Source organism: Chelonia mydas, chromosome 21, assembly GCF_015237465.2.
Source record: "Chelonia mydas isolate rCheMyd1 chromosome 21, rCheMyd1.pri.v2, whole genome shotgun sequence".
Classification (NCBI taxonomy): Eukaryota; Metazoa; Chordata; order Testudines; family Cheloniidae; genus Chelonia; species Chelonia mydas.
Window position 1 is genome coordinate 5,252,518 of NC_051261.2, and position 24,431 is coordinate 5,276,948.

The 24,431-nt window shown below is 46.0% G+C and overlaps 1 protein-coding gene across 1 annotated transcript in view; it reads right to left on the reverse strand.

Moving 5' to 3' along the window:
* Window positions 1-24,431, reverse strand: part of LOC102941465 (complement receptor type 1) — a 195,833-nt gene that overhangs the window by 101,975 nt on the left and 69,427 nt on the right. Inside the window, exons 27-28 of the mRNA XM_043533800.1 lie at window positions 18,680-18,773; window positions 16,757-16,813 (exon numbers count right to left, since the gene is read on the reverse strand). Of these exons, the coding sequence (XP_043389735.1) occupies window positions 16,757-16,813; window positions 18,680-18,773 (151 nt within the window). The remainder of the gene's footprint in view (window positions 1-16,756; window positions 16,814-18,679; window positions 18,774-24,431) is intronic.

Consider the following 24,431-nt stretch of genomic DNA (forward strand, 5'->3'; position numbering starts at 1 on the left):
AACAGGGCTGGCTATATATAGCACCAGTGGCCAAGTCACAGAGTAGACAGATGAAATACACTATTTCCCCCGTGAAAGCCCGTTTTTAACTAAGTGACCAGAGACACCTTTGGAAACCGACAAATTTACATTTAAAGAAATTCACATTAATCCATCATTTCACCTGTTCTCTGAAGGGATTCCACTTCTGCTGTGCACAATTTGAGATAATGAAATATAGTATATTCACTAACATTAGCATAATTATCAGTTTCCCTTTGTGTTTGCATCTATGTCAGAAAGGAGGTATTCTACACATCTGCAGGGCTGACCCTGCAGCTATTCCCTCACTGCATCTTACAGAATCGATACAAGCAATAGTATAATGCATACTGCACCTGCAGAAATGGATTTATCCTCACAGGCTCCGGAGAGAGAGACAAAGGTTTTATCCCTATTTGAGAGATGAGGAACTGGAGACCCAGAAAGGGTATGATCTGGCTGCACAAAAGGAGTTAGGCATTGCGATGGTGAGCACCTAGAAACTTTCGGGCCCCTTGTGAATCACAGCGATTTTTCAAAGCCCCAGTTAGGCACCTAAGGGTCTATCAAAGGAATAGAGGGAGACAGGCGCCTTAGATTGTGATCCACCAAAGCCAGCGCGAGAAGCAGGGAGCCACCTACGCTGGCCAATGGGAGATGCTGAGGAGAAATGGCCTTTCAGCCCCCACCAGAGATAGGCAGCTAGCTTTGGGAACTGCTCCTCTGGAGTCAGGCAACTTACGTTTCTTACCAGAATGAGTTAGGTGCCTACCCCAGTCTGTGTAAAACAGCTGGAAGTGGCATTAGCTGTACCCACCTGCTAACATTTAGCCCTATAGTGAGCACACTCTCCTGGGATGTGGGGAGACCCAGGTTCAATTCCCCCATCAGGCACAGGGGGAGAAAGGATTTGAACATAGATCTCCTGTGTCTCTCAGCAGAGTGCTGTAACCACTGAATATGAGATAGTCTGATGGGGGCTCCCTCCGTCTATCCAAGTGAAGCTGCTGCACTGCGGGGAAAAAAGAATGGAAGTGATTGGAGCCAGGGTCTCCCACCACCCAGGTGAGTGCTCCACCCAACTACAGTCTCTCTCTGGCTCTATGACTATGTAAGTACGTACCCAGAGTGGAACACTGAGCTGAAAGTTATAAGGGGGGCACTGGCACCACCACCTTCTCCTTCCGAGGGTTAGGCGGAATGTTTTGGGTGTCACAGAGATGCTGAAACCAGGACTCAGGCATGTACAATGGGGCCTTGGGCACCTAACTCCTTTTGTGCATTCTGGCCTATGTGACTTACCCGAGGCAGAACAGAGAATCTGTGGGAGAGACAAAAACAGAGCTGAAAACAGAACCCACATAGCTTCTGACTCTTAGTCCTGTGTTTTAAGCACACGACCTTTCTTCATCCCCTTCCTTTTGCTAGCTTTTACTGCAGAACCTGCATGTGAAGGTTTCATCTGTGACAGAAAGTGGGGGTATTTTGTAACTACTGTAACTCCTCACTTAACGTTATAGTTATGTTTGCTACTTTCAGCGAAATGATGCTAAGCGAATTCAATTTCCCCCTAAGAATGAATGTAAATGGGGGGTTAGGTTCCAGGGAATTTTTTTTCACCAGATAAAAGACATTATATAAATATACACTACTAAAATATATATACTTTTGTGCACAGCCAGCAGGACTCAGCCACGAGAGCTCTGAACAGATCTAAAACCAACCTCATTTTCTAATAATGTGTATTCCTCTCCACCTTCTCCTCCTGCGGGATCCCAAAACACCAAGGTGCCCTAAAGCTCCTGCAGGCTACTGGGTCAAGCTCATCAGGCCTACCACCGAATATGAGAAGGCGGCCAGATACTCAACACTATTGGGAAGCGTGGGGTATTTCCCTCATATTGGGAAGGATTATAGCATTTGATTCCACTTGGCTCTGTTCCCTTAGGACACAACCACCTCCCCTTTGCATCTCTGTGGTCTAAAACAGCCTTCCTATGTTCCTCTTTACCTCCTCCCTTTTCCATTTCCTTTCAAAGGGCGAAGTGAACACACAGATCTACCTGAGCTCCACCAAGACAAATACGTAACTGGCAGCTGTACCTTTGGATAGCAGCACTGGGTGTGTTCTGATGAAAGTCTATGACACCAAGTTTTATCCTGCTTGGAAACTCCTTTATGCAGCACAAATGCTCCCCCAGAGCTAAGCTGAGTAAAACAGATCAGGCCAGGTAGATGTTAAGGGGAAAAAATGAAAGCAAGTGCAACACAAACAGAAACCCCTCTCTGAACTACATGCCTGATCTCCATTCTACCATGCCTAGGAGCACGATCAGATGCCAACTAGCAGAATGATCTGATGAACAAAAGCTTTGGAGACCCTGAATTCTGCTATTAATTATAGAGCTCACCCTCCTTGCTTAGGGTCAGATGGTGATCTCAACTTCAGGAGTCTAACAACGGGGTTATTCCATAGATTTCACTGGAGTTATCACTGGCTTTACACCAGCGTAAACATAATCAGAATCTGACTTCCTCATTTTGACCTTATAATTGTAAAATAAATCTATTAGAATAAGTATTTTATTGACATATCAGTGTATAGTATACAGAGCAATATAAACAAGTCATTGTATAAAATTTTAGTTTGTACCGACTTTGCCAGTGCTTTTTATCTAGCCTGTTGTAAAATTAGGCAAATCTCTAGATGAGTTGATGTACCCCCCTGGAAGACCTCTGTGTACCCCTAAGGGTATGCATACCCCTGGTTGAGAACCACTGTTCTACATCATCCAAGAGAAAATGTACATTGAGGTGCCAAAGTGGCTTTTAAGCTTTCCACAAAGGTATGTACGCAGTCCGCTCCCTCCCCTCACACACATTCCTGTCTGGGCCTTAAAATAACACAGCCAAGTTCATGAAAGAGAATTTCAGGTTGAAAACATTCACCGATCAGTCATTTTGAGCACCGGGCAGTTGATACTTTTTCTTTATATTTATAGTTTGTGTTATTAGGGAACCTGGAATTCCATACGCATTGAGGGTGTTCAGGATCAGACTCTAAGGGATTGTCTACATTAGAAAGTTGTGCCACTTTAACTATATCAGCCTAGATTGAGTCCTGTAGTGCAGACTCAGTTATATCAGTTCAAAGGTGCTTATAGCAGTATAGCAAATCTCGTATGGGCAAAGGAATAAGTTATGCCACTGTGACTGCATCCCTATTAGTGCTTTTACCAGTGTAACTATTCTGCTAAAACATCACACATCTAATGGAAACAGATATACCAGTCAAACTTTGGACCAAGCTGTAGTGCAATGTACACCGAGGGATGGGTGAGGAGGTCAGTTGCCCTGGGTGCCAATTTCCAGCACATGCAAATCAACATCTGGGTTGTGTGCATGCACCAAATACAGGCTTTAATTTTGCTCTTTGCTCGGACTCTTTTTGCTCATCCATTTGCAGGGGACCAGAAAATGAAACACCGAGGGCCAGCCATAGGAATGAACCACTATTTAAACACTTCTTTCCTGGTTGTGGTATCGCTAGCTGGACATCTCAACTAAATCTAGTTGAGAAATTTGATGTGAAGTGCTCTAACTAGCGCACACATTAGTAAACGCAGCAATACCTGTAGGTCAGATTTTCACCAGACACAGAGTGCAGTGTAGCGACTACAGACTGTTACCACTATTACTAACTATATTGCAAAACGTAAGCCAAAACAAATCAGTTGAGACGGCAAAATACTTGTTGAAAGAAAAACCCTGTGATCAAGCACTGGCCAATTATTTGACCTATTAATAATTAGCTGCCATGAGCATTACAAATTATATGATGGGGGAAAACAAAATTGCAGCACCATAAGATATTCAAAAAATAATTGTTTGGGTAATCTGAAAATTCTATATAGTTGTATGCATGTATTTCTGCAAGGCTTCCAGGTACAAAACAAAAAGGAAACGGAGAATAAATGCATCCCCGATACAATTTTAGCTATAATTTCAGTGCAGTAATTTCTAGGCAAACGGAAGAATTCCTCTGCTATTGTAAAGGCTTCAAGGAATCAATCAACTAATAGCATATAGAGTTAAATCCTATTACAGGATTTAATTTGAAAGGAAGGTGGTATGAAGATAATTCAGAGTCAAACATTCTCTTCTTCATAGCAGAAAGACAAACTTGTCACATGTAGCACCTTTCTTCATGAGGGATCTTAACATGCATTAGAAATTTTATTAAATGTACACATCATTACCATATAACACATTTAGGATTCTAACCACGTCAACGCTGCTAGAGTGGAAGGCAGAGGCTGTTGTGAACTACCTTACATAGCAGTATAGGACAACAAGAATACTGTATCTAACCAAAACTACAGGAGAATTCACGTACTCAGATCTGCAGCTATACTGGGAGATTGCATCATTACAGATGCGAAGGGAAAGAAGCCATATAATGATTTAAAAGCATACATTTCCTGCAGCTTCAGTGTTTTTTCCTGGGTCTTCAGTCCACCTATTTATATTGGCCTGACCCTATCTAGCACGTGGGATCTGATGAGACCACAGCAAATAGATATGGTGGGACCAGGGGCACCAGAACTAGGCCTGTGGCAGCACCCCCTGGCTTGAAGTTGTTTCCATCATATACAGGGTTTGCAATTTTGTTCAATGGCTTTCAACACCCCCCCTATAAAAATTCTTCCAACGCCACTGGGTGTGACTGCAGGACCTAAATTCTAAAAGGAAGACAAGGAGCATGTTTGAATCTCTCCAAGATGCACTTATAGGGGACTGCAGTGGTTTTAACGATATAGGCTATAAGCTTCTCACTGCAGGCTTACTCCCAACCACTCAGAAAACACTAACAGTTCATACCACTCCAAAGTTACACATGCCAGAAATGTTATTTTTCCTACTACTGAGATAAATGATTACAAAGTGTCGAAACATTTAAACTGTAGAAAACTGACTAGATTAACAGCCCCTTTGTAACTAATCAAATACCCTCTTTACATATTCCAAATTCCACAACACCCAGCTTCTATATAGCACTTTACATCAGATCGCTAAGCACTTTAAAAAGGAGGTAGGAACCATTATCCCCATTTTACAGATGGAGAAATGGAGGCATAGAGAGGTAGCTTTTAAATGGCTGGTGGGATCTTTCAGGGCAGTACAGCAACTTAATGTGGAATTTGAATGGAGAAGAGAGGAAAGAATTTATGAAACAGTAATTTCTGCTTTCTGAGCCAGCGCAAGGAATCATGCAACATCTCACTCAGAGACAAACCTGTGACAGCATGCACACCTGCCTTTCTACGCTCCTTGTGAGTACTCCATCTAGCGAGGGAGCTGGGATTTTGTTTCAGAGATTTTTCAGGACCCGGTCAGAACTTCTGAAATGTTAACTCAACTAACAACCTTTTAAGTCTGTCTATCTTGATGACATGTCTTTTAGTGGGGGACGTAGGGCGCAGTCCCGCAAGACGCTGGGCACCGTATGGGAGCTGCTTAGTGTCCTCCACTCCCAGCACCGAGCGAGAAAGTTTCAGCACTGTAAAGCGGCAGTGTAGACAAGGCCCAAGTCTCCACCTTTGTTCCTCATAACAGACAAATTCAGCTTCAAAGTGGTGCTTTTAGAACTATGGGGTTCACTTTGTCAGCAGGTGCATTTACTCTGCTGGAGGAGATGATCTGTATGTTCACCAGTGTGGTGATGCTGTCGTGCTGCAAGGTGGTGTTGGCGCTCAAGTGGGTCTTTGATTTATAGATAATCACAAATCTGGTTAAAGAGCGTGTGTGTGTGCACTAAAAGCTTTTTTTCAGGCTAAATGGAAGGAACAATTAAATGCTCCTTTTGTGTAGTGAAGTAGCTGGAAACAACAGAAACTACCATCCAAGGCAATGGGCCACATGCAAGGCCAGATCAAATATAACAAAATGTAACCTCAAGAAATTAAGGGTTTCCCCTGGGAATGGTTGCAAATGCAGGGGAAGGGGTTTGTGTTTAGTAAGCTGTTATGTGTTAGAAGCAGAAAGGGTGGTGAGAAGGAGCTGAGACACAGAGCATCTTGGGCAGAGGACTCCCTGGAGAGGTAGACTTGGCAATAATGAGAAACATCCTTCTGTTTGTACTGTGTTCAGGGAAAGAGCACTTGGTGTACATTCTTTGTAAACAGGACTTCACCAAAGAATATATCCAGCTCCTGTCAGTTTCTTCTCCTCAAGGTAAACCACCTTGCAAGACTAGTGGCTCAGGCTCAGGAATAAAACTGTCTTCGCACATTCAGTGAGTTGCCCACAAGTGACATCAGGCTTAGCAACTCTGAGTATTTCAGGCAACCAAATAGCACCTCTAATTTAGGAGTACTAAGTAACTCAAGTCTTCAGTATCTTTTTACCAAGCGTTTGAAAATGTGCTTCAACCGGAGCAAAACATGGCAAAAGGCTGTTTCCGCTCAGAGCAGGAGAGGCTTGATAGAATTTCACTCCTGCTGCTGAAGCAACAACTGGCTTTTTACTTTTCTTTGGCTAGTCAATTTAGTGCTGGTTAAAGGGAGGGAAGAATAGCATTGACCAGAGGCAAGTACAGGCAGACACAGTGCAATCTTCCCCACACAGCTTTGTCAGCACCGTCAATCCCCTGCTGTCCCTGGGAAGAGCTCCCACAGGGCTGTGCCAGTGCTCCTTAATTCTATCTACAACATGCCCTTCTATTTAACAGTTAATCCCTCCTTCCACTCCCTGTTTTAGGCAAAGAATGGGATTCTTACCAGCAGTACCCTCTCCTATTTAATTCAGAGCCTCTTCTCTGGAGTAATGTTTTCCCTTCTTTTAAAGCACTGTTTGAGGTATTTAAATAATTAGTTACATGTTTCAAATTATCTCCTAGGAGACGGACATGCAGATTCCCCAAAGAGAAGGATGACACAAGCTAGACCCCGGGAGTGCCATGGGGAGAAGGATGACTTTGTGGTTCAGGCAGCGGACTGGGAGACAGGAGATTAGTGTTTCTTTCCACTCTGCTGTCAGTTCTCCAACAGACTCGCCATGTGGACTTGAGTAAGTCTGAATCTTTCTGTGCCTCAGGTTCCTAGTCTCTAACCTGGATATAAGACCAACATACGTCCCTTCCGGGGAGGTGCAGGGATAAGTCTATTAATGTTTGTGTTGTGTTTCAATGGCATCGGCAATGAGCCCAACCCCACTGCAGGTTATAAACTGATAGTGCGTCAGCACCTTTATCTGCTTTCCCGGGAATACAGTCAGTTTTACTGTGTAGTATTTATTGCAGGGCCAGCTAGGGAAAGTGCACCCGAGATGCACATATGAACATAGAAATCACCCTCTCGAGGTTGGGTTTGATCTGAACTGACACTGATCTGACAAAGGTCTATAGAGGCACATTTCTGCTATGCAGTTAACGCAAAACCACCAAACCAGATGTACAAACCACGTAGCCTGGTAGCTCAAATGATTCCCTTGAGCTCCCTGCCCTGGTTTTGGCCAGCACAGCCACCTTCTCTCTCCCCTCTTTGAAGCCTAGGGTATCCATTGCTGACAATAGGCGTCAGCAGTAGTTGCAGCTGAACCAGTGTTAGCCCTGGTCTACACTAGGACTTTAGGTCGAATTTAGCAGCATTAAATCGATGTAAACCTGCACCCGTCCACATGATGAAGCCCTTTATTTCGACTTAAAGGGCTCTTAAAATCGATTTCCTTACTCCACCCCGACAAGTGGATTAGCGCTTAAATCGGCCTTGCCGGGTCGAATTTGGGGTACTGTGGACACAATTCGACGGTATTGGCCTCCGGGAGCTATCCCAGAGTGCTCCATTTTGACCGCTCTGGACAGCACTCTCAACTCAGATGCACTGGCCAGGTAGACAGGAAAAGAACCACGAACTTTTGAATCTCATTTCCTGTTTGGCCAGCGTGGCAAGCTGCAGGTGACCATGCAGAGCTCATCAGCAGAGGTGACCATGATCGAGTCCCAGAATCGCAAAAGAGCTCCAGCATGGACCGAACGGGAGGTACAGGATCTGATCGCTGTATGGGGAGAGGAATCCGTGCTATCAGAACTCCGTTCCAGTTTTTGAAATGCCAAAACCTTTGTCAAAATCTCCCAGGGCATGAAGGACAGAGGCCATAACAGGGACCCGAAGCAGTGCCGCGTGAAACTGAAGGAGCTGAGGCAAGCCTACCAGAAAACCAGAGAGGCGAACGGCCGCTCCGGGTCAGAGCCCCAAACATGCCGCTTCTATGATGAGCTGCATGCCATTTTAGGGGGTTCAGCCACCACTACCCCAGCCGTGTCGTTTGACTCCTTCAATGGAGATGGAGGCAATATGGAAGCAGGTTTTGGGGACGAAGAAGATGATGATGAGGTTGTAGATAGCTCACAGCAAGCAAGCGGAGAAACCGGTTTTCCCGACCGCCAGGAACTGTTTCTCACCCTGGACCTGGAGCCAGTACCCCCCCGCACCCACCCAAGGCTGCCTCCTGGACCCAGCAGGCGGAGAAGGGACCTCCGGTGAGTGTACCTTTTAAAATACTATACATGGTTTAAAAGCAAGCATGTGAAAGGATTACTTTGCCCTGGCATTCGCGGCTCTCCTGGATATACTCCCGAAGCCTTTGCAAAAGGTTTCTGGGGAGGGCAGACTTATTGCGTCCTTCATGGTAGGACACTTTACCACTCCAGGCCAGTAACACATACCCGGGAATCACTGTACAACAAAGCATTGCAGTGTATGTTTGCTGGCGTTCAAACAACATCCGTTCTTTATCTCTCTGTGTTATCCTCAGGAGAGTGAGATATAATCCATGGTCACCTGGTTGAAATAGGGTGCTTTTCTTCAGGGGACACTCAGAGGAGCCCATTCCTGCTGGGCTGTTTGCCTGCGGCTGAACAGAAATGTTCCCCGCTGTTAGCCACAGGGAGGGGGGAGGGTTGAGGGGGTAGCCACGCTGTGGGGGGAGGCAAAATGCAACCTTGTAACAAAAGCACATGTGCTATGTATGTAATGTTAACAGCAAGGTTTACCCTGAAAGAGTGTAGCCAGTGTTTTATAAAATGTGTCTTTTTAAATACTGCTGTCCCTTTTTTTTTCCTCCACCAGCTGCATGTGTTTCAATGATCACAGGATCTTCTCCTTCCCAGAGGCTAGTGAAGATTAGAAAGAAAAAAAGACGCACTCGAGATGAAATGTTCTCCGAGCTTATGCTGTCCTCCCACACTGACAGAGCACAGACGAATGCGTGGAGGCAAATAATGTCAGAGTGCAGGAAAGCACAAAATGACCGGGAGGAGAGGTGGCGGGCTGAAGCTCGAATGTGGCGGCAGCGTGATGAGAGGAGGCAGGATTCAATGCTGAGGCTGCTGGAGGACCAACCAGTATGCTCCAGTGTATGGTTGAGCTGCAGCAAAGGCAGCTGGAGCACAGACCGCCGCTACAGCCCCTGTGTAACCAACCGTCCTCCTCCCCAAGTTCCATAGCCTCCACACCCAGACGCCCAAGAACGCAGTGGGGGGGCCACCGGCCAACCAGCCACTCCGCCACAGAGGTTTGCCCAAAAAAAAGAAGAAGGCTGTCATTCAATAAATTTTAAAGTTGTAAACTTTTAAAGTGCTGTGTGGCATTTTCCTTCCCTCCTCCACCACCCCTCCTGGGCTACCTTGGTAGTCATCCCCCTATTTGTGTGATGAATGAATAAAGAATGCATGAATGTGAAGCAACAATGACTTTATTGCCTCTGCAAGCGGTGATCGAAGGGAGGAGGAGAGGGTGGTTAGCTTACAGGGAAGTAGAGTGAACCAAGGGGCGGGGGTTTCATCAAGGAGAAACAAACAGAACTTTCAAACCGTAGCCTGGCCAGTCATGACACTGGTTTTCAAAGCTTCTCTGATGCGTACCGCGCCCTCCTGTGCTCTTCTAACAGCCCTGGTGTCTGGCTGCGCATAACCAGCAGCCAGGCGATTTGCCTCAACCTCCCACCCCGCCATAAACGTCTCCCCCTTACTCTCACAGATACTGTGGAGCACACAGCAAGCAGTAATAACAGTGGGAATATTGGTTTCGCTGAGGTCTAAGCGAGTCAGTAAACTGCGCCAGCGCGCCTTTAAACGTCCAAATGCACATTCTACCACCATTCTGCACTTGCTCAGCCTGTAGTTGAACAGCTCCTGACTACTGTCCAGGCTGCCTGTGTACGGCTTCATGAGCCATGGCATTAAGGGGTAGGCTGGGTCCCCAAGGATACATATAGGCATTTCAACATCCCCAACAGTTATTTTCTGGTCTGGGAATAAAGTCCCTTCTTGCAGCTTTTGAAACAGACCAGAGTTCCTGAAGATGCGAGCGTCATGTACCTTTCCCGGCCATCCCACGTTGATGTTGGTGAAACGTCCCTTGTGATCCACCAGAGCTTGCAGCACTATTGAAAAGTACCCCTTGCGGTTTATGTACTCGCCGGCTTGGTGCTCCGGTGCCAAGATAGGGATATGGGTTCCGTCTATGGCCCCACCACAGTTAGGGAATCCCATTGCAGCAAAGCCATCCACTTTGACCTGCACATTTCCCAGGGTCACTACCCTTGATATCAGCAGATCTTTGATTGCGTGGGTTACTTGCATCACAGCAGCCCCAACAGTAGATTTGCCCACTCCAAATTGATTCCCAACTGACCGGTAGCTGTCTGGCGTTGCAAGCTTCCACAGGGCTATCGCCACTCGCTTCTCAACTGTGAGGGCTGCTCTCATCTTGGTATTCATGCGCTTCAGGGCAGGGGAAAGCAAGTCACAAAGTTCCATGAAAGTGCCCTTACGCATGCGAAAGTTTCGCAGCCACTGGGAATCGTCCCAGACCTGCAACGGTATGCGGTCCCACCAGTCTGTGCTTGTTTCCCGAGCCCAGAATCGGCGTTCCACAGCATGAACCTGCCCCATTAGCACCATGATGCCTACATTGGCAGGGCCCATGCTTTCAGAGAAATCTGTGTCCATGTCCTGATCACTCATGTGACCGCGCTGACATCGCCTCCTCGCTCGGTATCGCTTTGCCAGGTTCTGGTGCTGCATATACTGCTGGATAATGCGTGTGGTGTTTAATGTGCTCCTAATTGCCAAAGTGAGCTGAGCGGCCTCCATGCTTGCCTTGGTATGGCGTCCGCACAGAAAAAAGGCGCGGAATGATTGTCTGCCGTTGCTCTGATGGAGGGAAGGGTGACTGACGACACGGCTTACAGGGTTGGCTTCAGGGAGCTAAAATCAACAAAGGGGGTGGCTTTACATCAAGGAGTATTTCAGGCAGGACTTCACGGAGGGTTCCAATAAGAAATGGTGCACCTAAGTTATTGTTCTTATTGGAACAAGGAGGTTAGCCTGGCCTCTGATTGATACATGGCTAGATTTACCTCGCTGCACCTTCTCTGTGAGTGACTGCAGTGTGACCTAGAGGAATGAGTCCCCTAGACGGGGGAGGAGGCAAATGAGTACAAAACAAATCTGGTCTATTTCTTGTTTTCATCCACTCCATCTATCTTTTACATCTTTGGCTGGCAGCAGACGGTGCAGAAGGACTGCATGCCATCCACATCTCATGGCTGCTCGGCAGAAGACGGTACAATAGGACTGCTAGCAATCCATATTGCCTGCCTGCTCACCGTAAGACGGTTCAATAGGACTGACTGCAGGACTAAAGAGAATGACCTGGTCAAGTCACTCCAAATTTAGTCCCTGCGCCCATGTCTGCCCAGGCGCTCCCAGCCGACGCGGCCAGGAGCACCTTGGACATGACGATGACGGCTACCAGTCGTATTGTACCGTCTGCTGCCACAAGGCAATGGATTGCTGCTACTGTGTAGCAATGCAGTACCACGTCTGCCAGCACCCAGGAGACATACGGTGACGGTTACCTGAGCAGGCTCCATGCTTGCGGTGGTATGGCGTCCGCACAGGTAACTCAGGAAAAAAGGCGCGAAACGATTGTCTGCCCTTGCTTTCACGGAGGGAGGGAAGGGGGGACTGACGATATGTACCCAGAACCACCCGCGACAATGTTTTAGCCCCATCAGGCATTGGGATCTCAACCCAGAATTCCAATGGGCAGCGGAGACTGCGGGAACTGTGGGATAGCTACCCACAGTGCAACGCTCCGGAAGTCGACTCTAGCCTCGGTACTGTGGAAGCACTCCGCCCAGTTAATGCACTTAATGCACTTAGAGCATTTTCTGTGGGGACACACACACTCGAATATATAAAACCGATTTCTAAAAAACCGACTTCTATAAATTCGACCTTATTCCGTAGTGTAGACATACCCTTAAGTATAAATTAGGCAAATTGTGGTTTTGGTACCATTTCAGAGACCATGGTCATTGTCAGCGGTGAGCGGTTTTCTTAAAGCGGCCATGGCCAGAGAGTCTTTTGCAGGGCTTTCAGCCTAAAGAAGCTCAGCTGCCCTTAGCTTCCCGATCTGCCTGACAGCGCTTTAACGTAGAGTGAAGACATACCCACAGTCTCTCTCACCTCCAGCAAAACAGAAAAGCAACAAAAGAACTGACATCGCAAAACCATACAGCACTTTGGATTTTGTTCCTTTGCTGACTGCTTCCTGATAAAAGGTTTTCGGTTTGGAGCATGCAGGTATTTGGCAGAGATGCATACGTTACACAACGTTTGTCTCTGGACTGAGACGGGAAATGGAATGGCTTAATTTAGATGGGGATGGGTGAGACTTGTCCAGAGAAGTGCCAAAAGAATTACGATTTTTACGCAAGATGAAAAATGGGAGGGGAAGTGCAAAGAAGATGCCGAAGTCTGAATTTGGGAGGAGACAGAAACTACAGTGCAAAGAGCGTTGCCTAAATTCACGGCCGATATAAATTGGCCTTGCCCTAGTGAAGTTAGAGCTGTGCCTATTTACACCAGCTGAGAATCTGGCCCTGTATTCAGAGCATAGGAAGACAGGCCATCACAGATGTAGTAGAAAGGGAGAGCCTGAAACATGAGGCCTGGTATCAGAGCCCTGGACTAAAGTAGTAGTCAGGCCCTGCTGATATAAAGCAAAGTTAGCAAAAGTGATCTGGCCCTGTTATAATACATGCCTGCTTGCAAGTTCACAGAACCCGAAAGAACAGGGCTGGTATTGCAAAACCACACACATTCCTAAGAAGTGCTAGGCACAGGACACTCACAGAAACACATTCCAGAAGGGTGGTGGTACCAGAACACCCCATATCAAGTAACTTACAAATGCACTCCCCAAAGATAAAAGGAACATGTTGACCCCTCCTAGAGATAAGGACAGGATGACACTGATGGAAAGAGGCGTTTGACTGAACCAACCTGTACAGGGTAAACAGTAGTAACTAACCACGTCAGAGGGGCAATACGTAATGCGTTTGTACCGGTGTATAAAGAAGGGTCTCAGAGGGAGTGTCTTTGTCTGGCCGAGGAGGGAACGGAAAGTCCTAACAACATAAGAACGGCCATAAGGGGTCAGACCAAAGATCCATCTAGGCCACTATCCTGTCTTCCAACAATGGCCAATGCCAGGTGCCCCAGAGGGAATGAACACAATGGGTAATCGAGTGATCTATACCCTGTCTCCCATTCCCAGCTTCTGGCAAACAGAGGCTAGGGACATCATCCCTGTCCATCCTGGCTCATAGCCATTGATAGACCTATCCTCCATGAACTTATCTAGTTATTTTGAATCAACATATTCTGGCAATGAGTTCCACAGGTTGACTGTGCATTGTGTGAAAAAAAATGCTTCCTTTTGTTTGTTTTAAATCTGCTGCCTATTAAAGTCCTGTCATTCACTGAGCCGGTCCATTGTTACAGGCATACATGTGCTAGCGTCACCGTAGACATTGATCTGGGGAGCTAGGACCATGCTTTGTCAACAATAAACCTGGCTACGTGCCTTTGCTACTGAAACGGGGCTGGGGTTTAATTGGGCAATTCGATCAAGGTCTGCTGCGTCCCCTAGCTGCACAGAGCTGGGATAGCACAACACACACATAGCCAACAACAGGCAGCCTACCCTATGATAAGTGGGTAAAGCCCACTTTGATCACAGCAGCCAACAGCATGTGCTTTATGGTAGCTCCTCTCAGAAAGGGTCCCTGATACCTCCTGTGCTTGGCTGTGTTCTCTTTGGATGGCAGGCCTTCTCCGCCAGCACCAGTCATCTAGACTGCCTTACATTCTGTTCAACTGCCCCAGCCCCACTGCCTCAGGGCTTGGCCATGCTAACGATGCACCGTGAGCTGGCTCTTCGCGGCTCCTCCGTTGTGCATTTAAAACACAGCAGCACTCATTTGCACGTTTTCTTCCCCTGGGTACTTGGTCACTGTTCCTTCTGGCCTCTCCTGCCCCGGGCTCTCTCCCATTGGCATTACTCCTGCACCAGCCCCCAACACAGGCAACGCCCACGGGCCCACCACAGTCAAGGTTCACAAGGAATCCATCAAGACAAGCTCAGACGGGAGCCACTGCACCTGACCCAAATAAGGTCGCATACACAGAATGGAAGCAGGGCCTCAGATAAGCCATCGCTGCCAGCCATTGGGTGGGGCTACATAGATTTTCAGTGGGCCACAAGGCATGTGGTGTAGCACTGGGGTAGGCACCAATGCACCACGCAGGAGGCCTCGCCCCACCCTCATCAGCAAAGGAACTGAAATATCAAAACCAAGTATCTTCAGGCTGTATTTTCCAAAAGAGTGCAGCATGGGAGTGGTATATATGAGAGGCTGAGCTCTTTTGGAAGCCTGACCCTTGGCTTTGGTGCCTAAACAGGAGCCAAATTCTTTTGAAAAAAATCAGTTGCAGGGGCTGAGATTTTAAAGTCTGGCTGGTCCCAGGGTGGTGATGAATTTTCAGAGTAGCTCTTCTTGATAAAGCTTTTAGCTCTGCAGCGTGCAGACCTTTGGCAGAGACATGGAAAATGAAAGCCTTGCATCATCTTTCTGTATGCTCAGAAACGGAACGATTTAATTTAGCAGGGGACAGTGATGGACAAATAGCCGCCCTCCTACACAGTGTTTGATTTGGCAAAAGTGCCAACCGGAAGAAAAGCTGAGAAGGTCACCGCAGACTGCACCTGCAGACAATTGCTAGCTCAGGAGGGGGATGGGTCCAAAGGGTTTTTTTTTTTTGGGCTGGTGGCAGCATTTACCAAGCCAAGGTCAGAGAAAAGTTGTAACCTTGGAGTTTAATACAAGCCTGGACTGGCAAGTATGAGTTTTTAAAAACTAAACTTGCAGGCCCCCTCCTCCTGCACTCAAGGTGCCAGAGTGGGGATTCAGCCTTGACAGTTGTGATCTGCAAAGCATCTGTTACCATGGAAGAATGCTTTATTTCAGGCAGTGGGGTTTGTCATCGTCCAATCTGAAAAATGACCGTTTTGAAGGGGGGGAGGGAAAATCTCAGTAGAACAACTCATTTCCAGGAACCTTGCTTGAGGGATGGTTATTGTCTTAAGTATTGTGAAACATGAAGGGGAGGCAGAGATTCAAACACTCCCTAGGATTCATTTGTGCAAATAGTAACCTTGTACTCTAACTATGCAAAACTAGTTACGTACATAGCTCATTGTGTGGAGATGACTTAAAGAGCCACCCTTAGCACTGATGCAAACAAGAAAAGGTTGTGATGGGAACAGTGTGTAAGGCTTTCATTTTCCATGTCTCTGCCAAAGGCCTGCAAGCTAGCTACCCTACCTTGTGCTGGGCTTTGTTTGTGACCAAGAAGCTGGGAATAAGCGCAGTGCAGCACAGGTCCAGCCACATGTCCATGCCCCTAGAAATGCCCCAAGGACACACTGTACTGGAAATCCCTGCAGGGATGCATCAGAGCTGTCAGATCCATGGACTGTTTGGCTCAGAAGCAGAGAGATGAATTGGGCCCTGCTGCATGATTCCAGCCACCCCCACTCAGGTACTTCATCGCTTTGTGGCTCCGGCTCTAGGGTAGGGTGACCAGATATCCTGATTTTATAGGGACAGTCCCGACGTTGGGGTCTTTTTCTTATATAAGTTCTTATTACGCCACATCCCCGTCCCGATTTTTCACATTTCCTGTCTGGTCACCCTACTCTAGGGGCAAAAACTGAGCCCTTAGGTTTCACACCTGAGATTGGGCAATAAGAGCTGATTGAAACAAAGAATGAGTAACTGACATGAATATGACGACTAAGCACCAACATCCTCAAAGTTTTCTATCAGGGCAATAAAAGGCTCTTTGGTTAGTCAGTGATGACACAGGACGAATATTGACAGACCAAGCCCAGAAAGCATCCAAGAGATCAAAGTAAGGTACAGGCAAATTAATTGTGATTCATTCCCAAAGAGCCTCAGATTTTAAGTGGGTAGTCAGGTTTGGGAAGGGTCAAGACTTCTTGAAGTCATCATCATGCCTTTTACTTCGCAAACAGCAAGGATTACACAGATACACGAGCCAAGAGGTGCCATGAGGCCTGTTGGATTATGAATATTAAACAGTGCCAGGTGAACAATCTAGAAGGGACTTGGTTTTTAAGCTTTGATTCTATAGGAGTCATCCAAACACCATGGTGAACCACAGTAGGATTTCATTCTCTCCCCAACCAAACATACATCCTCAAGTTTTACTCTTACTTGGATTAAAAGATGTAAGAACAGACTCCTCTGTAGCACCAGCTATGCTGCATCATCTCCAGATGTGAACTGTTCTTAAAACCATTGAATTGTGCACTCTCCCACAAGCGCACATGGGGCAGAAGTCGGTCCAATTAATCTGCAACGAACGAACGAACGAACGGTTCAAGTTTGTTACTGAAGTAACCAAAGAACTGGGTTACAGGTCAGAAAGATGGAACATGGTTTCTTTATGCCACTAAGTGGAGAAAAAGGATTGATCAGGGTCATCTCTGCTATAAAACAGGATAGGTCTAAGACCACGGGGCCAAGGAACACTAGAGTAATTAAAGTCAATCTAGAGCTATAAACTGGTAGCAAGAGAGTGCTCTCACTTCTTGTCTACACTAGTCAGATGCTTGGGAATGCTGGTTAATTCTTTGCAAAGGGGAACAAGTGATCCTTCTTCTAAATTGGAGATACAAGTAGTAAGGAGTGCAAATATCTCTAACAGGTGGAAGAGGGCTCTAATCACCCCTACTACAGAACTTAATAAATGCCCAGGAAACCATGTTATTTTAGACAATGGTCTGCTCACGGTGCTGTCACATGGAAAAATGGTTTGGACTTGCTGGATAGGAGGCTGTGCCTCCTCTTATGTTTCTAAGACCAGAAGAGTGTTTGAAATGCGAGCTGCCACCATTTTACACCTTAGAATTACTATGATTTATCTGCAGCAGTACTAGATACCTCTTCTCTGAATGCCCAATTGTGTTACCCTAGTTGTCAATGACTCAGCTTAAGCAGCTCACCTTACCTTTCCTCCCCAGCAACGTTTTGTAAAATAAAAATCATACCTAAAGATAACCCATCCTGACAGAAGCGATGGCAAGTCAGCTGCCTTGAGCTGTCACCCACCTGACCCCATCTCCCTTCCATGTTCAAAATCTGAGCATCTTAACTGTCGAAGATCTAACCTAATCCTAAACCCAGGGAACTCATGGGCCTGCACAAATCCAAGGCCGTCAGTCCATGTAGGCTAGTGCAAAGAAACCCTACCTCCACAAATCCCTCAACTGTGGATCAACCCACTTCACCCAGAAACCAGGCTGACAACCAATCCACACAAAAAAGCATTTAACTTGCAGGGGGTTTGGCGAGCCAGCCACCAGCAGGGAGTTACACCTCCCCGCGCCCTCCCCCCCCCCATATCTCCTCCCTCAGACTGGGGGTTAGCTTCCACCCAGAGACATCTTACTCTTCTTCCCAGAAGACTTAACCCCTGCAGACAGGTCAAACCCTCCAAAGTTTCGATACAGTGAAAAAACACCTGCACTTGGTTGGTTGTGTTTTTGGTCCCCATCCAATGCAATCTATTCAGTTATCTCAACACCCAGAACACCCGCTTATTGGAATGAGGTCACAATCCATTTATGATTCCCCAAGGGTTGCCCATATGGACAAACCCATATGGACGTAACCCATATGGACAAAAGCAACAACTGAACTTGACACTACCCTGATAGTTATTGACGAGTCCGAAGAAGTCTGCTTCTACCTGGTGCTGCCTTTTATGGGCAATATTCTGCCTCACAATCCCAGCACTGATTCAAGACACTAGGACTGACCAACAACAGCCCGTTACTTGCCAGAGACCGCACCGATCAGTGAGTGCCACGTTACCCTTCAGGTGGGGCTCTCCTTTTGAACTCATGATCCAGCAGCTGCTGGGATGACCGTTTGAAGGTCCAGGCTGGGATTTCCAAAAGCACCTGAGCGAGTTACGTGCCCAGCTCCCACCGAAGGACAGCCATAAATGGGTGGGTAGCATCCTTCAACTCCTTTGAAAGTCACAGGTGTAACTCTTAACAAGGGCCCAGCCCACGGCTACAGATGTACAGCACACCACTCACTTATGTTCTTAAAATTAGGCAGGATTTCGAATCTCATTTTGCCAGACTTCACCAGCAGTTTTACACCAATCTAGGTTCTGTTAATTAGTCAAAAGAAGCAATTTGCCACTCACCCTTCACTACAGGAGAAGTTGGCTGTTGCACCAAACCGGAAATCGGTTAAATCAACCCTGCCATTTTGTAGTTCTAGTGGTTTACATGGTCTTCCTAGAAGAAAACAAGACAAATATTAGTGTTACCTCAGATTACCTTAATGGGTAAAAGAAAAAGGGATATGCTAACTTGCTCCCCCTAACATAGCAAATACTATGGCAGATCAAGCCAAACGTCTAATCCAGTGGTTAACCTTTTTTGGGCTGAGGACCCATTTGTAAATGTTTATGGCCTGTCGTGACCCAGTAAATAGTCTGGGCATGGAGGCCCTGGGGTGGTTTCAGTCAGGTCCTGCATCCCAGGAGGGTTGGTCCCTGCCTGGCACTCACCCCACAGTGGTGGTTCCTGTGCCAAGGGGCTAGCTAAGCTGGTCTCTCTGCTTCAGTCGTTGCAACCTTCAGGTTTGAAACGTCACTACAGTTTGGCCCCCCGCCCCTCGACTGGACCAAATTTGAGAGAGTGGAGTTGCGACCTGGCTCCTGGGGTTGCAGTGCCGCTCAGATTTGGCCTACTCACAGTGGCAGATTAACCACTGACCCAATGGGGCCCTTGCCCAGGGGCCCCGGACAATTGGGGCCCCCCAGAAAAAGGCATGCCCCAGCGCCCTGACCTGCTCCATGCACCTGCCCAGCGCTCCTGCTGGGGAGCGGACGCAGGGTCTTGCAGGCGTGCTGGGTGGGTGGGGCGGGGCGGGGCAGGGCAAGTCTCCACGCCCCCACCCCGCTCCCCAGCTGAAGTGCCTGGGGAGGAAAACAAGGAGACTGCAGGAAGAAGGGGTGGGAAGGGCCCCCCCAACTTGCTCTGGCCCATGGCCCCACAAACCCCTAATCCACCTCTGCCTACCCAGGCTGCCGTCATCATGACGGCTGCTCCAAACCTGAGTGGTGCTGGAATCCCAGAGATTGTAACGCGCAGAGCAGAGAGGTGAGCCACAGGAGCTGCCATGTGACCCTTTGAAACAAGTCTTCTGCCAACCCTAATTTTATGTCCCAACCCACACTTTGAGAAACCCTGGTCTAGTCTTATCTCCTTTCTGACCATGGCCAGTCATAGAAGCTACAAAGAAACCTGTAAAACCTCCATTATGGATAATTATGCCCACAGGAGGCCAGGTGGACGGGGAAAGATTCCTCCTAACCTCACAGTTAATGGCTCCCCTCACATCCCAAAGAGGAGTAAGCCAACTAAATTATCCAAAGCGCATATTTATATTGCCAAATTAAGGCCCAGACCCTGAAACACTCACATGCATAACTATATTTACCTGGGTAGACCCATTGATTTATACGGGATAGTTCACGAGTGATGTTAAAAACCATTTTAAGTGTTTGCAGGACAAGAGTTTGAGTGTCTCATCCTTCTTTGAATTGTACCAAACTCTTTACTTCAAAGTCTCATGGCACCGAGTTCCATGGATTAATTATGCATTTTGTCAAGCAATTTCCTGTTTTCAGTCCCACGGGAATCCTGATTTTAGGCAAATAAAAATTCTTTTCCTCATTTAAACTCAATGACAGAGATTCTCCTCGCCCCCCAGGACAAGAATATCCGGAAAATTATTTATGATGTTTTATCCACTAATGGAAGCTTATTTCTACAAAAGGATGAACAGTATCAGAAATTCACCATTGCTTCATGGAGTTCAAAATAGAACAACCGTATCCATGCGAACTTAGAACTTGTTATCATGACTAACTGAAAGAACTTCTCTCTTGATTCAGGGAAGGCACAAAAATTGCCTTCTGTTTATGAAGCAGCTGACTCTGCAGGACACTACTGCACATGCTAATGGCCCAACGACTACTTGCAATTAGTCACATGCTTATGTCCCATGAAGGCCAGAATATGAGTGTCAAAGACTACGCAAGAAAGTACCATCGGTGTTCTATAACCATAGCATACAGCTCGATTGGTTTCCACACCCCATTTGAGACTTATGTCCTGCCCTCCAGTCCCATTGGTGTCAAGGTCTGGCACCGTCAGCCATTTTGAATTTTTATTTTTTTACATTTGAATAGGAGGAACGTTGCATGCTTGTGCTTGGATACATTTGGTGGATTCTCTAAAGAAAAAAGGTTCAAAGAAGAGAGTGAGAAAGCTTAAAGATTAAAAAAGGAAGCTTTAGTTAGGTTTAGAGGAAAAAAAGGAAAAAGTAAGCACAGGGCAAAGAAAAAAGGTTTTAGAAAAAAAAATAAAGAGAGGCTGCGTTACTGAACACATGCAGAGCGAAACGTCCTACTCCAGCGACTGTCGGTAGTGAAATGATAGCTATTCTCAGAGGTGATCCTTGGGAGCTAGCCCTGTCTTTCGGTGGACCCATCCGTAACTGCTTTACAGCTGTGTCACAGAATGCACTTTTTGAACCAATCCATTCATACCAAGATTCTAAAAGAAGAGCCTTTCAAAAAAGGACGATCGTGAAGTGTATTATTTGAAAAAACCTCTAGCCAACGAGCATTTGACCATGTGTATAAAACCACATATTTTTGTGAACGGCAGTTTTAAAACCGGTAGCCGAGACAACGGTCATGTCCTTCTACAAGACGCCTCCAGATGCCAAGAAGCCGGAATTGCCCACGGGTGCACCAGCTCACGTTCAGAAGAGACGACCCATTTATACTTATTTTGCTAAAGAGGCAGACCTCTTGCCGAACCCTGCCTTTCATCCTGAAATTGAACTGAAGAAACAGGAAGACTTTATGGAGTCACGGCCAGTTGTAAAAGACAAAAAAGATCACGTGCGAAAAAATGTGTTGCTGTCTTTGGAGGAAGCAGACTCGACGGTGGAGGTAAGGCCATTTTGATAACAAATTGATGAAAAATTACAACGTGTTTTATAACTATTTATGGTTAATTTTTTTTTTTTTTTATAGGTAGGAATGGAAGAAGAGTGAATATGAGGACATGGCAACCGAGGGACTGCTGGAGGATAGCCATGTCGAGAACCAGCTGATACACCCAGAGTCATGGAAAGATAGCGACATTGTTATGCTAAAAAGCAAGTGAAAGCTTTACCAGTTGTGAAAAAACTACTACAGCAAGGTAAGAGATAATGAGCCCCACACAGTACCTACTGCCTGCAGAAATTTTAGTCTAAGCACACCTCACTGCCCGACTGAACTAGTAGTATTTCACTTCACCATCCCAGTCCCTCACTAACCTTTACCAAATTTGGTGCATTTCTACATTGTATGAAAAAAAAACGAAAAACAAAAAACAAAACATTTACTATTTTCCTGCAGTTGAGAGACCTCAACTCCACCTTGAAGTGGTTTTTCAACTATTTCCATTTCGTAACCTCAGGTGTATGGAAAGTTATGAGCAGAATCACTATGCTACGGAACAGAGACAGGCAGCTAATGTGACTCACATCAACTCCCCCCTTCATCTTAAGTCAGCTCACAACAACTTTCAATAGGACTTTTCCTCCTTAACTCACTTGGGCTCTTTTGAAAACACCATTAATTGTGTTTAAAATGCCAAAAGCACCCACTGGCCCATGTACTCTAAGCTTCCCAGTGCTACCGCCATTGGTGGCCTTGTGGACACTGGGAGCTGGTCTACACTAACGCTGTAAGTCAAGCTGAGTTAAGCAATTTATGTAACTGAAGTTGACATAACTTGGGTTGACTTACAGTGGTGTCTGCACCAAGCTGAGTCAATGGAAACACTCTCCTGTCAACATAGCTTCTGCCTCTCAGGGAGATGGAGTACAGACATCAACAGGAGACCATTCTCCCATCGACTTAGCGTCTTCACCAGACCTGCTAAAATAGACGCTGCTGCATCAATTGCAGCAGCGCCCATTTAGCCGGTAGTGTAGACATGGCCTGAGCCTTTGTCCTGCTTTCAGCCACTAGTGGTCTGACACCAATATAGCTCCATCAGTGCTCAGCCATAGTGTAGACAGGAAGACTGCTATAAACTGCTTACACCTACCCAGGCTTGAAAACATAAACTGCACTCGTGCAAAACAAGGCTTGATAGGGCAAACCTGATGTTATGCTGGGGATTTGAACTGCTAACTGAAAACCAGGACACATCCCCAGTGTAGCTATGACCTTAGCAACAGTGGCAAATTACAACATTTAAATCCAGACACATCCTTCAGGTAATCTGAGCAAAGGCAAAGCTTCATTAAACATCTTTGCAGTTTCTAATGAGCATCAGAAATCTGTTTCTATCACATAGATCCTAATCCTATTGTAATGCAGGCAGGATCAAACCGACTGGCTGTTAGCTAAGGCTGTAGAGCAGACTCATTTTAGGTCTCTAAGCCGTCTCTGTGCCACTAGATAGGACAGAACACCACACCCAGGAAGTGTGTGGGTAATACTATCCCGCTCTTATTCAGTTTGGATCGTGTCTTGTAGTTTCCTGGCAGTGCATTGTTACAAGGCTGACAAAGTGCTACCCCTTGCTAGAAAGACCCATGCCCTAGGAAATCATGGTGGGGTGCAAAAAGAAGTATTAGTTTCATCTGCTCTTGAAAGCAGTTAGTGTCCAGATCACAGTCGAGGGGTAGATGTCAACCACATTTTTACATCGCTATCGAGAGAGTCAGGATGCTATAGTCTTTGTACAGTATTCCTTTTATTCAGAAAAAAAAAGACTTAAGTACAACACAGAAATTCCAGTTTTTTCATTTAATAAATATGCAGATTGCCAAGTAAAATTCTGTACAACTTGCATAAATACAAATAATTTATGTTTTCAGTGACAAAACAGCATTTGGCTACGAACACCTTCTCGCAGCAGAGAATTATTTCCTGAACGTAACAAGCTTGCTTTAAATGCTACCAAAAACTTATTTTCAACTACTGAAATAGAAAAATAAAGACATTTCCTTTAGGCACGGAATCAGAAGAATTTGACCACAAGTATAACCATTTTACTGCTTACTTATCGGAAAGCGTTTATAAAGGAAACAGAGGTAATTTATTTTGGCTCTCAATACGGGCTTAAAAAACTTGATAGGTGTTCAGAATCCACACTGAGTCTTGCACACGTCCACGCACTTCACCCTGGGATGCTACACTGAGGACACACTAAATATAAGACTTGGGGTAAGAGTAGTTTGGGGCTGTTTGTTATTGTTGTTTTTGGAGTTTCCTGGACATGAGAGTAAAAGGAACACTGATTATTCTGGAGATTTGATTTTAAAACGGAGGATAAATTTGAATTAAACAAAAGTCGACAGCAGTTCAAGGAGCATCTTTGGCATCGTTAAATCTGTACTTTAAAAGGGATAATACATACTTCAAAATAGAAACCTCCAAATAGGAATCTCAACAGGCTCTCGCTCGCAACACCAAAATCCACAACCCCGAATACAACTGTCGTGAGAGGAATCTGGGATCACGAGAAAAGTTTAGTACAATCACATGACGATTGCTTCAATTTTTCCATTTTCTTCCAATACCACATTCACTGTCTGATGAACAAGTCAGTAATCAGCACGGCAAGAATGACACGCATCTTTCCTGAAAAACCAAAAGAAAAAGTCGTAACCAAAGTAAAAATGCATAATATCTTGACTTCACTCCCTATGTTTAGGATAATGAGAGTTTTCATTTTATATTCTGTCTGAAAGATTTGTTTAGTTAATTTTAGAGTTACATGAACACAATTATAAATTCATTTCCAGTTAAAGCACAGTTCATGCTGTTTCTTCTCAGAGGCCATGTCCAAAACAGAAAAGAGGCAGAAAAA